Source organism: Rhipicephalus microplus, chromosome 8 (genome assembly GCF_043290135.1).
Source record: "Rhipicephalus microplus isolate Deutch F79 chromosome 8, USDA_Rmic, whole genome shotgun sequence".
Lineage (NCBI taxonomy): Eukaryota > Metazoa > Arthropoda > Arachnida > Ixodida > Ixodidae > Rhipicephalus > Rhipicephalus microplus.
The window spans coordinates 59,899,150-59,917,356 of NC_134707.1; the positions used below are offsets into that span (position 1 = coordinate 59,899,150).

Consider the following 18,207-nt stretch of genomic DNA (forward strand, 5'->3'; position numbering starts at 1 on the left):
AACAGTCACATAAAAATATGTGTTGCCGTTTTAAATTAAAGAAAAAAAACTTACCTGTACTTATATCGGCCAAGAATGATCCTCAAGTGTCTTCTCAATCTCATCTGCCTGTCTGACTTTCTACTTTCCCTGGAACCCTTGCCTCTTCTTAACCTAACGGGAAGTTAAATACAATATATCTGGTTTCAGCGCAAGATGTTGATATCACTCCTGAAATCGCGAAAAAAAAGAGTACTTTTTTCAGAAACTTGTCATGTGTATATAGTCATCGCCAGCAGAGCTCTCCCTGTGGTACTTATCTTCTCCTGCAATTAAAAAAAAGAAACGGTCATTTCAGGTCTGAAATGTGGTCCCCACAATAACATCATCATCATCACCATCATCATCAGCCTGATTACATTCACTGCAGGACAAAGGCCTCTCCCATGTTCCGCCAGTTAACTCGGTCCTGTGCTTGCTGCTGCCAATTTATACCCGCTAACTTCTTAATCTTATCTGCCCACCTAACCTTCTGTCTCCCCCTAACTCTCTTGCCTTCTCTGGGAATTCAGTTAGTTACCCTTAATGACCAGCGGTTGTCCTGTCTACGCGCTACATGCCCTGCCCAAGTTCATTTCCTCTTCTTGATTTCAACTATTATATCCTTAACACCCGTTTGTTCCCTAATCCACTCTGCTCTCTTCTTGTCTCTTAAGGTTACACCTACCATTTTTCTTTCCATTGCTCGCTGCGTTGTCCTCAATTTAAGCTGAACCCCCTTTGTAAGCAAGTCGCCAGGTTTCTGCTCCGTAGCTAAGTACCGGCAAGATACAGCTGTTATATACCTTCCTCTTGGGGGACAGTGGCAATCTACCTGTCATAATTTGAGAGTGCTTGCCGAATGTGCTCCACCCCATTCTTATTCTTACAGTTACTTTAATCTCGTGGTTCGGCTCTGCGGTTATTACCTGCCCTAAGTAGACATTGTTTTTTACAACTTGAAGTGCACTATTACCTATCTCGACGCGCTGCTCTTTTCCGAGGTTGTTGTACATTACTTTCGTTTTCTGCAGATTAATTTTAAAGCCCGCCTTTCTGCTCTCCTTGTCTAACTCGGTAATCATGAGTTGCAATTCGTCCCCTGAGTTACTCAGCAATGCAATGTCACCACAATAATAGCGCTACCGAAATACCCGCAATAACAGTCTGTCTTTGGATAACCAAACTTGCATATATTCTGTTTTGTGGAGATATATGGTAACTTGTGGTCACAGAACGCCAAGACGTGGTGTCATTTTAATAACTGTTGGAGATTAACGTCCCAAAACTACCATGCGGTTAGTGCAGACGCCGCAGTGGAGGGCTCCGGAAATTTTGGCCACCTGGGGTTCTTTAACATGTACCTTAATCTATGCACACGAACCTCAAGCATTTTCGCCTCTATCGAAAATGTGGCCGCCACGGCTGGAATACGATCCCGCGACCTGCGGGTCAGCAGCAAAATACCTTAGTTATTAGACCACCCCAGTGGGGGGGGGTGTAATGTTGATACAGTGTCGTAATGTAAGGTTTTTCCTTGCGTAGCCGTTACTGGACTTACAGGCCTACGTGCAATGAGGGTAAAACACAGAACTGAGATAAAATCAAGAAAATGATAATAATAATGGTTTATTTTCTATCAATACTAAGTTGATAGAGGGGGTGAGAATAAAAGCGATTATCCGCTTGACTAAGTTCTCACCCCCCTATTCACATAGGGCAGTTGCGGTGGCGGCAACAAAACACCACAGCTGACAAAAGTACACAACGTGTACATAGCATAAACAAAATTATGAATTATAAATCTTTCAAGCTCACTGCAAGTGGTCGCTTACAAAAATAAAAAAAACACAGGGCAATAAACATATATTTAAATGTATGTGAAATGTCGCAATTTGTAAACCACAAATACAGAAAACATATGATTTACGTGCACTGGTAACTGCATTTTCATTCCTTGTGTTTTGTTTATTTTTCTTCGAACTGAAGAAAAATCTTAATTGTCAGGAGTGTTAATAATATATTGGCGAAGTTGGGAAAGTGTGAAACGTAATCATCCGAATGGTATCCCAAAATTAGATGAGTGCGTACTTTTGTATGCGTGAACCGTTTTTGCACGCGTGAACCGTTAACGTTCTGAAACTGCTATACGATTACGAGAGACGCCGTGCTAGAGGACTCCGAAAAACTGGACCGCGTGGGGTGTTGTAAAGTTCACCTCGCCATAAGCTCACGGGTCTCGACCGTTCCGCCTCCATCGATTGCGGCTGCCGAGGTCGAGATTCCATACCGCGACCATCGGGCTATCTATTAGGCACTATAACAACTTGAGGAATGGTAAATTGTCGTAAAGAAGCAGTTATGTATACCTTTGCATATGGCCACATTCCGCGTTGCATTAGTCTTGCTGTTCAGATACCGTCCGTGTGTATGCACTTGTACATGACGTCAAAGTGTCTGTAGCACAGTCTACAGTTTCGATATCGATTTCAGCACTTTCGCTGTCGCTTTCAGGTTGCATGCGATGAATGTTGGCTTGAGCTAGTGTCCGGTCGATGCCAGTGTAGCAGCCGAGAAATATTTCGTCGCACTTGCACTCGAGGATGCTGTCGACAATACGCTGTACCCGCGTCGCACAACTCGTGCCGGGGAAACATATCGCCAGGTACTGCAAGTCCTGCCGCGTGCACATGCCCACGACGATTTGAGCGCCCTCGGGGTCGGACTGTTTTTCGGCGGTGATTGCACACGCGTAGCGCGCTCTCTCTCTGGTCAGGGTCACGTACCCGATGTCCACTCCCGGGAGCGTTAGCGCGGTCGCTATCAGCGTCTGCAGCGTGAAGTCGTGGACGGGCGGCACGCTCAGATCCAGCGCGAAGAGCGCCCACGTGAGCCTCTGGTTGCGTCCAAAGAGCCACCAGTAGGCCGCAGCGAGCTTGGTAAGTCGCACCAGGCGTGACTCGCCTGATTTTAGGGCAGCACAGACTTTGTCGCGGGCCTCTTTGCTATCCTGGACGTCTGCGAGGCGCAGGCCCGGTATCACCTTGTCGTCTTCGAGGCTGCGCACTTGGTCCAGGGACAAGGGCCTCATGAGAAGACACAGTGTGTTGATGTCCTCTTCTCCCATGACCGGCTGAAAATGGGGGTCTCGCTCGAAACTCGCTCGATGTGGGCAGCCGGTCGCTGGGCAATGTGACAGCACGAGTCTCGAACGTGCTGTTTACTGGCGCAGCAGATGTCTACACACTTCCTGTAGCCCACTGTTTATGATCGAGCCTCCGCGCTGTTCTTGGCATGGATAGCTGTAGGAGTTTGCCGAAGAAGTATAGCCTGCCAACGAAGACCCTATCCTGGATCTGAATCGGCGCGAGCGACTAAGAACTGACTTTGTACTTCAGTCTGCCGTAACAGACCCGAATGTGTACTTAAGATGCGACATCTGGGGGGCTGCGCGTTTCTTCACATAGCAATCGACACGGAAAAAGATTGCGTTTGCGCTTGCTCTAGATAACGCAGCGGGAAAATATTACAGAGTGATATCAACTTCACGTGCGTCCTTATATAGCTTCAAAAAGGCTATCTGGTCAGAAAAAGAAATGCTACTGCACAGGCACTTTGTGAAATCTAGTGCGTGCCACTTTCACCCACATTGTGCCGTTTAACGGTAACGTACACATAAGAAGGTGGGGCATGGAATAACGTACCCGGTGATTCATACTGGAGCTTAAGCGCACATACAAGAGGACAAATACGATGGAGACACGGGGACCAGCGCAGTCCCTATCGTATTTGTCTTCGTGTGTACGCGCTAAAGCTTCAGTATGCAACAAAACTGACTAGCCCATCTTTCCGAATCACTCCAGTAATACGCTGCTTACACATTCGTCTCGTTTGGCGTCTCTGGGAGCTTCGCACGCTAACCTCATTTTGGGTTATCATTCGAGCGCTAACTTTTTATGCAGCGTCATTTGTGTTGATAAAGTAAGCGGTTATGGTATACAAGATTATCTTATGTTTGGAATATCATCAAGTCTTTAGGCTCGCTGGCATTGGTGGAATACCGCCCACCGCTTTACACCACCACTCGCTCTGAAGGACCCCTCTGAAGTGCGTTCATGGGGAACAGAGCAGAACCTGTGCTCATGCAACTCCTGCGATCTGCACCAACCACCACGTGTTTGTGTAAAAAGGAGTCTGAGCAAAAGGCCTTGCGGTGTCAGGAATGACCAACGCCACTGTCGGCGCCAGAACGCAGACGCCATTGCTTCTGTTTTCTGCGTGCCTCACAGGTGCTCGAAATGCGCTACTATGTGAATGTGTTATGAAAAAGGGGAAAATTCAAACCTTGCGCTATGAAAATATGTGCACTTGAAAAGTTCCGCTGAACGCCGCCGGAGCCCGACGTGAATGTCTCGTTGATTGGTTCACTTTTGACCTATACCGACGGCGCCTTGTGATGACGTCTTCGTGTCATGCACCGAGCGACGTTTCAAATTTTGAATATCTGACATCATCTCATATTGGATGATTTCTGCATGCGTCGAGTTCACACAGCCGAATGTCCCGTTTCCTGTTTGATGATGCATTTGATGCTTTCGCATTGATGAGGTATGCGTAGGCAGAAGAAAGAAAGTGTAACAGCAAAGTAATTTACGTCAGTTTCATCGACTAGAACTTTTGTTTTCAAGCATGTTAGCGTTATATATCGATGCTGAGTCAGTTTTGGACGAAGTGAGGCGAAATGAGCAGGTTGATTCTTATGTTGAAGATGTGTGCTACGGTCACAGTAATTCAGGTAAAAGGATTTATTGAGAAGTAAGCGGAACAAGCGTTGCCCGTACGTGAAGCTGCTTGAGCGTTTAGTGACTTGCGTTTAATCAATTTGCCAATTGGAACTACATTACAAGAGAGAGTATGCTTTACTCTTATAGGTGAGTCTTTCCTTTTCGCAATGACTCCTTTTAAAGGGACGGGCTAACTTTCATTGAGCTTGCAGTCCTCTCCGACGGGAGTAAAATTTCGGAACTCTCCTTAAAGAGTCATTTACGTGGCAAGTGAACACTTGAGAAAAATAGTCGACACCGTGTCTAAGCGTCTATGACAACCAAAGAAATGACGAAATCGTCGGTGTTTTGATTCGGGTACGCTGCCTTTTCTTGTACTCGGCACAGAGACGAGGTGGCCAAAAAAACTAAACATTAGCTTTCTTTTACTTTCCCAGCTGGAAGACGATGTCACTTGACGAAGTACGTCGATTTAGGTGACTAGAAGTATGACACAACACTGCCAAGGCCACGCTGCTACGGCCCTAAATGTGGCGCCAAAGTGTTTTTCTACACAAGACAAAGTGGTGATTCAACTGGTTATAAAAACTTTTAGTTTCTCTGCTAAATTAGTTTGGGAACCTTGCAGTGCGACTTGATTTTAACGCGTGGACGAGAAGCCCTCACTTCAGTATCCTTTGGGAACGCCAGCAAACTGTGCCACGGGGAGGAAACTCCCTATACCTTCCATGTATTCGCTCTCGGCAGCGCCTCTTTTACCACTGGCGGTAGCCGGGTGTCCTACTATAAATAAGTCATGAACAGAAAATTTCTTTCATTACGTCACCAAAGATCTGGCATCCGAAGATCTTGTTGAGTGGGCGATGTGGATGTGAATGTTTGCTTTTCTTGGCTTCCACAAGTTTTTACAAATAAACAAATTCGATACCAGTGTGAAAAACTTTTCTTTTGCCTATACGTCTTTTTCATTTCTTGTTTTGTGAATTTTAAATAAGGCGAAGCTTGAGCAAGGTGGTTGACTTGAGTTCGTAGCAGTTGCCTCCGCTCCTTCTCACCACTCACTCGATCAATATTGCAAGTCAGATCGCGCTCGCTTGACATTCCAACTACGGGAGAGATGAAGACACGTTGTGGCGGGCATAGAACGGACGCCGCAGTGTGGTGCGCCGCGGAAGTCAACCATGCATTCGACAAAGACGGTTAAATCGGGTAACGCTGCTCTGCCAAGGGGCGGAAACTCCTCATACCTCCCGTGTAACGCGTTCTCGCATTCTGATGCGCAGCGGCATGCAGCGCCGCTTTTACCACTGGCGGCTGCCCGGCATCCAATGACGTCACTGCTGAGGTCATCAAATAGAGGGAGAGGAAGAAAAACCAAGAGGAAGGGGGATCGCGTGGAAACTCTCCTTTGGCACTTCGCGTGAAAGCTGAAGGTGTTCGTGCATTCGTTGAGGTTCGCTGGCAGCTTCGGTAATGCGGCGAATCGTAAAATATTGTTAACATTTTTTTATTATTTCGTTCGTGTGTTTTGAACTAGCGAAAGTTGAGATGGCCGACTTTTCGGTGAGACGAATCTCGATCAACATAACGAAAATCTACTTTTTTATTGCACGTTTTGTACAAATACAGAGAGATGCACGTAGTGTCGAAGTGTCAATCTCTACGAGCAACTCTCATTTGCGATATATAAGGACATAATGAGCAAGAGATGAACCCAGAGTATCCGAACCAATGCGAAAGTTATCAACAACACGAGTAGGACACGTCGTATTTGACTCAATCACGTTCCTTATGACTACTTTTATAACTTTCTTACAGAAGTTCAGTACCAAACAGGGCTAAAGTGCACAAGCACGGGGATTCCTGAAGCGATCAGAATTTTGTTCAGAGAGAACATCCCTGGAAACAGTGTTTCGGCACAGTGACTAGCCGATCATCAGGGTAACAGCGCTGCCTTGACAAAGATAAGTTCAGTTGAGTGAACATTGGCTCCAGCGACATTCCTGTTATAATTTCTGAAAGCATTTAGTCCATCAAATAAGTTTGAGTTACAGTGTGAAAAAGTAAAGACCCACAATGCTACAAACGACGGCAACGCGTATTTCATGAAGAGGAAAGAGCCAATAAATACTTGGGATCACACGATCCACATGCCACGAAAAAAGGAGTCAAAAACTATGTAGCAAAGTCAACACGAATTCAAGCCTTTCATTAAACGCGTTTTGCCGACAGCAACTTGGCTGCCGTCTTGACCATTTAGTCTGTCGACACTGCACCTCTGTCAGTCCTGTCAGGCTTGCAGAGATCCGGGTTTACTCATGTACTCTTGCAAAATAAACACTTGCCCGAATAATGGATGCAAGTACACGTGATCTCTCGTTGCCTCTGGTAAACCCGAAAAACAATAACTTGGAACCAAATAACCTGAAAAAGACATTTTGACGAAGAAGCTGTATTTTATTCGTCAGATGCTGCTGTTGCGTGGCCCACAAATAAAGAGGTGATATTGCATAGCCACCTACAAGCACAGTAGCCCAAAAGGTCAAAACTCGTGTTTCCAGCTCATGTGGAAACGAAAGGGGCGATCGTAGACTGCAGCCATGTATGGTCTTGTTGCTTTCGTTGCCGCTCAATGCAGTGTGCTCCATCGGGCAGCGTGAAGAATTCATATTCAAGAAAAGCTACAGCACGTCGCTTACGAGTCAGAAAATGCAGGGACGATAACGGTTCATTAGAGCTTCTGTGAACGAGGTTTGTTTGATTGAAACGCCAGGTCAGGTGAGCATTATGTGTGCAGAGATTTAGCGAACAGATCATACGCGCGATACCGTCCCGCTAAAATAACGAAAGCGTGTTGACGCGGCAGTGCGTCAAATTAAACGCAACCCAGAAATAATATAGTGCCTGCTTATGATTCGTGGCATAAAAAAATCGTTCAGGCCTTCAACTACTCAGCAACACGTGAGGCACACCGCAAAGTGAATTGCTAAACTATTTTGTCACGCACAAAAAAAAAATCAAATTACTGGCCAAGTATCTCCAATGAAATTTTAATTTTCATTAATTTCATCTCCCCTCCCATAGCCGTGCTTCGAACGTACACTGTACTTTGAAGGATGCAGTACAGCGTCTTACAACAGTTCTCATACATCTCGACTTTATAACGACCGATACACCTCCATTCGCACAGTTCTGCTAGCACCACTACTGCCCCAAGTAAACTAGACAGTGATGTGCCGTTGAACCACTGACGTCATGACGTCAGTAGTGATGTTTCTGTTCAAGTCACGTGACTTTCCAGCCTCTTATCGACCACCGGAAATTCCAATGCGTTCTGTTTACGTAACGTAAAACACGTGACGGCAGAAGTACCATTGCCAATAGCTTGACAAGGCGTTTACCTAGATAGCGCAGGATACTTCGACGCTTTAACACCAGGTAAACCACCAATTCCTGCTTTGGGGTGGCAGCTTCAGCGCGATCACGGATGGCACGGTGGTCCAGGTGGTCCACTTCGGTAGACTCAGCGGTGAACATCAGCGCTCGGCAAGTGTGTCATTGCCACGATCTACTAGCGCACGAGTGCGTAGTTCCGTTTTTTCGCAATGGCAGCTGTAGACTTGGACAGGCTGGACGCCCGACTCTCCCGCCTGCAAGCCGATCAGCTGCATTGCCTGGACGGCGACAGTTCTCTTGGCATCCCGAAGATCACGGGAAGGTCCGTTCCAGGTGCCATCGCCGATATCCGTGCGTGCATCTCTGCTATGGAAGACGCGAATGAGCGGCTCCAGCGTCTGTGCGGCATCTACACGTGCCTCATGCTTAAGAAGGCGATTGGTCCCTGGGTTCTCTATCGCGTCGAGAACGCAGAATATGACCAGCAGGACTCCCTTTTTCACCGCTTCTCGTGGGAGGTGCATTCGAAGCCCGTCCCCGCTGAATCGCTGTCTATAAGCAAAGAACTCACCCAAGGATCTGCGCTGGTTCCGCAAAGCGGAGGCACTGGTCACGACGTCTACTGCTTCGCTTTCTTCACATCATCGCCGTGGGTGGCAGTCTACAGACCGCCAGAGGGCAATTCCGATGGAGTGCGTCAGGTTCTTGGCCGTACTTTTGGCGTTGATCCTGAGGAACTCGAGCGAGGCGAATACTTCAACCAGGATATGGCGTACGGGGCGGCCATGTGGATGGATATTGTCGGAGAACGCTGACCCTGGGTTGATTTTCCCACACTTCACGCTACTCGAAGCCGACATATTATTGCATGGTAAGTTCTTCTGCACTGATTGCATTGACCTTGGCCCAGAGCTTTCTGCAGACAACGTGCCATTGCGTTGCCTCCTGTATCGGAGAATATCGGCGCTGACGGAAACCGACGTCGTTTTTGTACTGCCTCCGTGATTCGTGCGCTTTTGGCGTACCGACAGTGCCATGTGATTACGATGTCATGTGATGCCAGGGTGACGTCACATGTTTTGGATATGTGAAATCATCGCTTGGTGATGATTTATACATCACTCGTGCTCACGCTCCCGTCAATTCCTTTTCGTGTTTGCGCATCTTGCACATTTGCCTTTATGAGATATGTGCACAGATGAAAAAAAATGTGATAGCAACGAATTTTACGTCTGTTTTATCGAATAGGATTATCGTTTTCAAGCATAACACGGCGTAACACGGGACATGGAGCATTTTGGGTGCTGTAACGCGAAACAACACTTCGATATGTTGGTGGAAAACGTGCGGTACGCCCCGAGTCATTTGAGAACGTTTTTTTATTGCGCGTGCATCATTCGCGTAAGAAGAATGCAATGGGAAGTAAACGAAGCAGTTGCTGCCCATGAAGCTGCTGGAGCATTTATGTTTTGGTGCTGAAATAGTTTTGTCAACTACTGCTACAGTTCAAGAGATAGTATGCCTTACTCTTATAGCTGAGTTCTTATAGCTGAATCACCCCTGTGATTCTCTTTATAAATTTGTATTAACTTACCTTGATGTCTCAACAACCTACGAGGGGAGTATAATGATATCGAAACAGTGTTTACGTGACTCTTTAACGAGAGTGATTCTCGTGGCAAGAGAGGGCTAACGAAAAACTTAAAGGACTGTTTTGTAAGCGGGCATAACATCGCAGGTATTTTGATTCGTGTGTGCTACCCCTTGTCGTACTCAGCACAGAGAAAGATCAAGCCTTAACGCGTTTAAATTGATTCACGCATTTAACATTGCTATGACAAAATTTATTTTCTTGCTTTCTTTTACTTTTCCAGCTGGACGACGATGACACAACACGGCCACGGCTACGTAGTTACGACCCTAAACGCGACGCCAAATTGTCCTTTTACAAATGAGAGTGCGGTGATTCATCTTCCTATAAAAACGTTCGCTCTGCTAAAGTGGGTAGGAAACCTTGCAGCGCGTTTTAGTTTTGACGCGTGGACGGAAAGCCCTCCTACAAGTATCCTCTGACAACGCCAGAAAGTTTGCTTTGCTGCCTTGCATATTTCGGCGGAAATGGATTGGGAAGATGACCAGGTAATGTGTGATGGCCAGGAAAACGCGGCTAAATAAAATCAGTTTTATATATGCTTTGGTACAATGCAGGCTTATCTTATAAATACTTTCAATTGTTGTCCTCAAGGGCAGAGCAATGAATGCGACAGCAAGAACGCAAGCAGCTATAAACGCTCTGTGACAAACACAAATAAGGACGCGACAGGTGTATACAAAACGAGTGCGAACTGTCATATTACAACTAGACTCTACTTTGGTTCTTTCAGCTAGCAACTCGTTCCTTTGGCAACCACGGACGCTGCAACGAACGCGCCGAATGTGGGGTGGTCCATTAACCCCCAGGACAGCGTGGCGTTACCTACGTCATGACGTCACTCACATGGGACCGGTGTATACTCTCTCTGCTGGAAGACCACTATTCCTTCGCTTTTGGCATCGCTCGTTTTACTGTGCACCGCGCGTGCTCGTTACGATTCCCACTTATTAAAGCGGTATGGTCAGTGGCTGCGTCTGCGGTGGCACCCAAGAGATCACAATTGAGTGCCCAAGGGTGAGGCAAAGTTCACTAGGCACGTGAGATAAAGAAGTTTGCGGGCGATAACGTAGCCGTTGCAAGCGTACGATTTGCGGAACAAGGGAGAGGTCTTTGCCCCGAAGTGGGCGTAGACACGTATGTGACGAGACTGATGACGATCGCCTAAGGATATCTCTTCGACATGAAAATTACGAAACCGTATGGCACTCGGAAGTGACGATAGGATGTTGTAGCTCGTATGGCTCGGCATATCAATAATGGAAAACTAAACGAAACCCAAGCAGTGCCTCGTGTTTGGCTGTTGATTACTGGAGCAGTTTTTTTTAAGGATAGCAGGAGCACTTTTGTAAGTTGTCATCGAATGATATAACTCTCGTTTATTCATCGCTTCACAATTCGATTGCCCGGAAAGTGTTCCGAATTTGTAAATTACCAGCGTAGTTGCGAGGATTCGTCATGCGCGTACGCTGCCTCCTCTCTCCTTTTGTCCCTGGAAAATCGCTGGAAAGCCGAACAAAGGGATGACACCGGGAAAAGTAGCCACCTCAGCGCGTGTCAAAGCTTTGATCGCTATTTTTTCTTATTTTTTTTCAGCTCAAAGGCAGTGGATAACTCTCAGCGCCACCACGAGCGCGCCAGTGTATTACTGCACAGCTAAATTCCAGCGCTATAAAGCTTGGAGCAGGTGCGTGGAGGCACCTCGTGGTGGCTGCGGTAAGCGTGTGGAACATGGCGTGGCCTCCGCGATCAGAGCCGCAGCGCGTCGTCGCTTGTTGCCGGAGCCACTCTCGAAGGCCATGCGCACGGATGCTCAAATATGACAGAGTTTTTCTGCTAAGGCTTAACCTGGCTTGCGAAACGGCCGAGTGGGCTATGTCTAGCGTCTTCGAAACGAATTTATGAATTCCATTGCCTGTGTACCGTCATAACATCAGAATCATGCTTACAGGTTGTCGAAAGGCAATGTTTAGAGCCGGAAAAACGAAATAACACGAATATATCTATATACCAGCCATACGGCCGACCATAGGAGCTCTGCTTGGGAGCTCTGCTGCTTAAGCTGGAGTTAAGGCCGTTGATGTCGGCAGACAGAGGACTCAGCCCGTGTGCGCCACAAAATGAAGATATGTATCGAGAAGCTCCTAGCGTAGAATATCTATGCACGGTAAAGCATACCAAGAGGTTAGCAGAGGAAAGTGAGGCTGATGAGAAAGAAAGAAGGTGGGCAAGGGTAAACCGTAGCATTACATAGTACAGTATAGCATAAAAAGGGGTGGGAAAGAGGAGCTATGGAGACGAGGTGTGGCGAGGGGGTCAGGAGGTGGTCAAGGAAGATAGATATGCTAGTACAAAACGATATAACTCAATCTGAGCTCGTCGGTTGCTAGCGCTTGCACGCCATTTGCGCTAAAGATTGCACAGACAAGGAACTGTCTTTAAGCTTTCAAGTGCAGACATTTTTGCATCGCTAGGTTTGAATTTTCCCGTTTTCATAACAAAATCATATACCGTTCATAGTTGAGTGTTTCCCGCATCTGTGACGCACGCAGAAAACCGAAGCAATGGCGTCTGCGTTCTGGCGCCCACAGTGGCGTAGGTCACCCCTGACACCGCAAGGCCGCCTGCTCAGACTCCTTTTGACATAAACACGTGGTGGTTGGCACGAATCCCAGGAGTTGCGTACTCATAGATTCTTCTATTTGTTCCTCATGAACGCACTTCAAGGGAGTCATTCAGAGCTATGGGTAGTGAATAGTGGTGGGTGGTATTCTACCAGTGCCAACCGAGCCGAAAGCTCTGGTTAACTTCAAAACATAAGAAAATCCCGTATACTATATACACTTACTGAATTAACACAAATGACGCTGCATAAAAAGTTTGCGCTGGAATGATAATCCAAAATGTGGTTCGCGTATGACACTCCCAGTGACGCCAAACGAGACGAATGTGTAAGCACCGAATCACCGGAGTAATACGGAAAGACGGGCTAGTTGGTTTTGTTGCATACTGAAGCTTTAGCGCACACACACGAGGACAAATACGATAGGGACTGCGCTGGTCCCTGTGTCTCGATCGTATTGGTCCTCCTGTATGTGCGCTTAAGCTCCAGTATGAATCACCGGGTACGTTATTCCATGCCCCACCGTCTTATGTGTACGTTACCGTGAAACGGCACAATGTGGGTGAAAGTGGCACGCACTAGATTTCACAAAATGCCTGCGCAGTAGCATTTCTTTTTTGTGGCCAGATAGCCTTTTTGAAGCCATATAAAGACGCACGTGAAGTTGATATCGCTCTGTAATATTTTCCCGCTGCGTTATCTAGAGCAAGCGCAAACGCAATCTTTTTCCGTGTCGATTCCTATTGTGAACAAATGCGCCGCCCACGAGATGTCGCATCTAAAGTACACACATTTGGGTCTGTTAAGGCAGACTGAACTACAAGGTCAGATCTTAGTCGCTCGCGCCGATTCAGATCCAGGATAGGGTCTTCGTTGGCAGGCTATACTTCTTCGGAAAACTCCTACAGCTATCCGTGCCATGACAGCGCGGAGGCTCGATCATAAACAGTGGGCCACAGGAAGCGAGTAGACATCTGCTGCGCCACTAAACAGCACTTCCGAGACTCGTGCTGTCACACTACACAGCGACCGGCTGCCCACATCACACAACTTTCCGAACAAGGCTATTTTCAGCCGGTCATAGCAGAAGAGGACATCCACACACTGTGCCTTCACATGAGACACTTGTCCTTGGACCAAGTGCGCAGCCTCGAAGACGACAAGGTGATACTGGGCCTGCGCCTTGGAGACGTCCAGGATAGCAAAGAGGCCCGCGACAAAGTCTGTGCTGCCCTAAAATCAGGCGAGTCACGCCTTGTCGACTTTGCAAGCTCGCTGAGGCCTACTGCTGGATCTTTGCGCGCAGCCAGAGGCTCACGTGGGCGCTCTTCGCGCTGAATCAGAGCATGCCACCCATCTACGACTTCACGCTACGGACGCTGATAGCGACTGCGCTAACGTTCCCGGGAGTAGACATCGGGTACGTGACCCTGACCAGAGGGAGAGAGCGCTACGCGTGTGCAATCACTGCCCAAAACCAGTCCGACGCAGAGGGCGCGCAAATCGTCGAGGGCATGTGCGCGTGGCAGGACTTGCCGTACCTGGCGATGTGTTTCCCCGGCACGAGTTGTGTGGCGCGAGTCCAGCCTCTTGTTGACGACATCCTCGAGTGCAAGTGCGACGACATTTTTCTCGACTGCTACACTGGCATCGACCAGACACTAGCTCCAGCCAACATTTATCGCATGAAATCTGCAATTGGTATAGCGGGAGTGTTGAAATCGACAATGAAACTGTAGACAAGCTACAGACACTTGGACGTCAAGTACAAGTCCATACTCACTGACAGTATCTGAACGGCAAGACTAATGCAACGCGGAATGTCGCCATATATGGGTACGCCTGCTTCTTTACGTCAATATACCATTGGTCAAGTTGTTATGGCGCTTAATTGCTAGCCCGAAGATCGCGGGATCGAATCTCGACCTCGGCGTTTGCGTTCGATGGAGGCGGAATGGTCGAGGCCGTAAGGCAAGGGATAGGTGAACTTCACAACACCCCATGTGGTTGAGTTTCTCGAAGTCCTCCTGTACGCCAACTCTCGTAATAATATTCCAGTTTTCGAACGTTAAGCCATAATATGTAATTTTACCTTTACGTCATTCATTTACTAACCTATAGAAAAACAACATAGCGGGCTGTATGTGAGACCAGATTTATTGGAGGTGCTTGGTATTGTTAAGGAAGAAATGATTTTGCTGCCGCTAGGAATAGGTATCGGTAAACGGGTGATCGCACTCTTCCCGTCCAATGCCCAGCGCACGGAAGTTTTGAAGTTAGACGACTCTAGTTTTGTGGTGCGAAATAGGCAGTATCAAAGCGCTAGACAAAAAGAAACTGATTTCTTCAATGAAATTCTTCGAGTATGTTTCTGAAGAGTCTGCACTCCGTAAAGAGCAGGTCTTTGGATTATCCGCAGTTCTTAAGTGTGTGCGCAACAGTTTTTCTGACATTCCGTGATGTTTCATCACGAAGGTCAACGATTGTAGCGGAAAGTTGGTCTAGCAGTCAAAAAAAGTTAATATTACGCTCCTGGTCGCTTTCCTATTTCATTAATGTGAGAAATATGGCACGTGTGTAAAGTCTGCCGGCTTCGCACTGCGTGCCTGTAATTTAATTGGCGAACAGCATATTGCGTACGTGCGTGTGTGTTATATATCACCTCCTGGTGAGTAACCTCCTTGACGGGAAGTATATGCTTCGTGTCCGAACTCAGCTTTGACGATTCGGCTACGCAAGGAAAAAAAACATGGTGAGAGCAGATAGTAAACAAATTCCGACTCAACCATCACTGTTTCAAGGTAGATATGAACTGCTCGTAATAAATTACACTTAGCATGTGTTGACGACGTTCCCCCATTGCGCGATATTAGCACGCAAGGACCACACTAGCACATCCTCCTCAAGAGGGCGACGGGGAGAGAGCGACGTTTTTGATGCACTCGAACCTAGGTTCTTGCTTGCAAGGTTCCTTGTGACGCAATACTGCATAGTTTCACTGTGATGTAAAAGTGTATATGTCTCGACCAATTTTACATTCTTGGCTCGCCATTCGAAGAATCGGGGCGTGCAAGCACGAACAAAATATGTCAATACACAACACGCCCACTATCGACTTGATAGGCGCATATCAGCCGAAAAGAAGGGAGGCACGAAAAATTAGCTTCGCATGATCCTGCAAAAGACAAACTTATCACTCCGGAAACGGGGGGGGGAGAGAATACGTGAAAGATAATTCACGCTTGATTTCTTTTTTATGTAAGTTAATCGAAGGCCAGTTGACGCATGCGCTATTATTATTTCACTGGATACACCAACACGCAAAGTACGACTGAAGAGTTCCAGGGGGAGGTGAGCAAATTAATGAAAGTTGACATCTTAGTGCAAATCTATCGCTGATATGTATAATTTTGTGCGTGACAAAATAAATCGGCGATTTCCTTTGTGGTATGCTTGACGTTTTGCTAAATAATTGTCTGTCTAAAATTTTTATGGCACGAATGAGGCTATGAATAGAGCCTTGTAATTATTTCGGTGCACTGGCGCACCGAAACACTTTCGCTCGTTGTAGCGGGACTGTATCGCGCATATGGCCTGTTCACTACTTATCTGCACGTGTGTTGTTCACCTGGCCTGACGTTTCAATGACACAAAACTCGCTTACATCAGCTGTAAACAGCCATTGCTGTGACTGATTTTTCTGGCTTATGGCCGGCGTTCTATCGCCCTTTCTGAATATAAACTCCACACGCTGCCCGATGAAGCGCAGCTCTGTGATCGGCTGCAAAGGCTTTCGTGGCTGTTGTCTTGACACTTTCGTTTCCGCGTCAGTTTGAAACGCGAGTTTTGTCATTTTGGGCTATTGTGCTCGTAGGCGACATTGCCACCCCACTTGTTTGTCTGTGGGATACACAACTTTTGACTAATAACATAAAGTTTCCTTGTCAAACCTTTCTTTCTCGCCTTCCTGTAAACCAGCATACGGCTATTGGCGAGCGGTAACGACAAAGCAAAAAAGGAACGTGGGCGTATCTTTAAAAAGAAAGTAACAGCACGCATAAAACATGTTGCTGATTTCGTGTCGTGCGTAATGTAAAGGCAGGACGTCGATCGTTTCTGCTATGGGAGGCCAGCGCTGCATAGGTCTGTAACTGGTCTCTTGTGTAGACGCCGTGAAAGAGAGGGCGTTACAATCTTGCCGCTGGTTCCGTATCGTTAATGACTACTTGTTTCGCTCGTCGCGAGATGGCGCGGAAAGAAGCCGTGGTTGCTCTCGCTCCCAGTTGAACGCGCTGGCAGCAGCCACCGGAGCACGCAGGACACGCGCACCCGCGTTCCCTTTCACAAAAATTGTCACTGATACATTCACCTTATACCTATTCGCCTAAAGCAAGCAATACAGGATAGTCTACATGTATTTGCTTTGCATTACGCTAATTACTACAGCGCGTGGGATCTGCCGGACGTTCTTTTTTGTTTTAAGCTAAAATTATAAAGGGAAATTGTTATCCTGAGGTGTTTTCTGGACAGCCCTGCACACCCACCCCTATCCCTTCAGGTTTAGCTTGAGACGCAGCTGTGATGCATGCACTTGTTTCGCTTGCCTTTTCGAAACCGTATGCGAGCATATCAAGCTGTTTGCTACCCTATGACTAAGGAAAAGCAGGCGTTACAAAAAAAAGAACTAGCAGTTGTTCCATTTACGAAAGCAACAGATGAGCGAAGCTCCTTAGAAGTAGGTTACGAAAAAAATGATCCGACAAAAATTAGATGAGGCCGTTAATCATGTTAAGTGCCTGGGTTTTACGGGCCAAAGAGAGAGAGAAGTGTCCTTACGATAGTCAAGTGTGCCCCTTTCCTCAGGTGACGGCCAGGCCTTGAATACCGGCGTCATTTTCAGCCAGCCGGAAGACTAGATCTGGTCTTCCGGGTACGTGCCGAGTAGCATAGCCTCTCACCACACATCTTTGGATGTGATGAACGTTAGGTTCGCGCTGTTTTATTGTGCGATAGCCGCATGACAAGCCCATATGTTATGGCCGAGGTCGGTGTGAGGCGCCCCGAGCGCCTTACATTGTGGTGTGTGGACTGGAATGCAATACTTCTTAAAAATAAATCCACGAATGGCTAGTTTCATCCCCAACTATACCTCATAAAACTTTCGACGATTTACTCATGCTTAGCGCATGAAATTGAAGTCGTTGCCTGTGCGTGTATATATTCTTGATTTTCTGCTTGCATGGTGCATGCGGCCTACTCAGCAGCCAAAAATGGCACTACTCGTCCGTGGCACCAGACGGTGTAACCTAACAGAACGGCGTTTGGGGGTGTTGCGACGCGCGCCTCCGACGACGTTACGAAGGGCGCTACGAATCTCACCGCTGCTACCACTGTTTCGAAAGATGGCGACGCCAACACGGTCCCGAAGGCGCCACTGCTTCGAACTCCGCAGGGAAGGTCACCAGCCGTTTGGTAGCGTAGGTTTCTCAGCTCGCGACTGCTTCTGCGCAGAGCTGATAGACGAGCGGACGAGACGACGGTGAGTTAAACAGTGTTTATGTACAGCATATATACAGAGGCGTTAAAAATTCGGCACTGGGGCCGACAGAGACTCGAAGAGCCGAATTCTCCTCTCTAACACATAGGTCTGCTCTCAAATGGGTCTGCTAACACATAGCTCAACTCTCTATCACATAGCTCTCTTCTCTGACACACAGCTCAACTCTCTATCAGAT

The 18,207-nt window shown here is 47.2% G+C and overlaps 1 protein-coding gene across 1 annotated transcript; it reads left to right on the top strand.

Moving 5' to 3' along the window:
- The first annotated feature begins 8,191 nt into the window (after positions 1–8,191).
- On the top strand, positions 8,192–10,359 carry LOC142768547 (uncharacterized). Its single transcript, XM_075870546.1, has 2 exons — positions 8,192–9,069; positions 10,073–10,359. Exon 1 carries the CDS (start codon positions 8,408–8,410, stop codon positions 9,011–9,013), a length of 606 nt encoding a protein of 201 aa, XP_075726661.1. The 5' UTR covers positions 8,192–8,407; the 3' UTR covers positions 9,014–9,069; positions 10,073–10,359.
- The last annotated feature ends 7,848 nt before the right edge of the window (positions 10,360–18,207 follow it).

Coding starts and splice junctions, on each gene's coding strand:
- LOC142768547 (XM_075870546.1), top strand. CDS start 8,408: ATGGCAGCTGTAGACTTGGACAGGCTGGACGCCCGACTCTCCCGCCTG.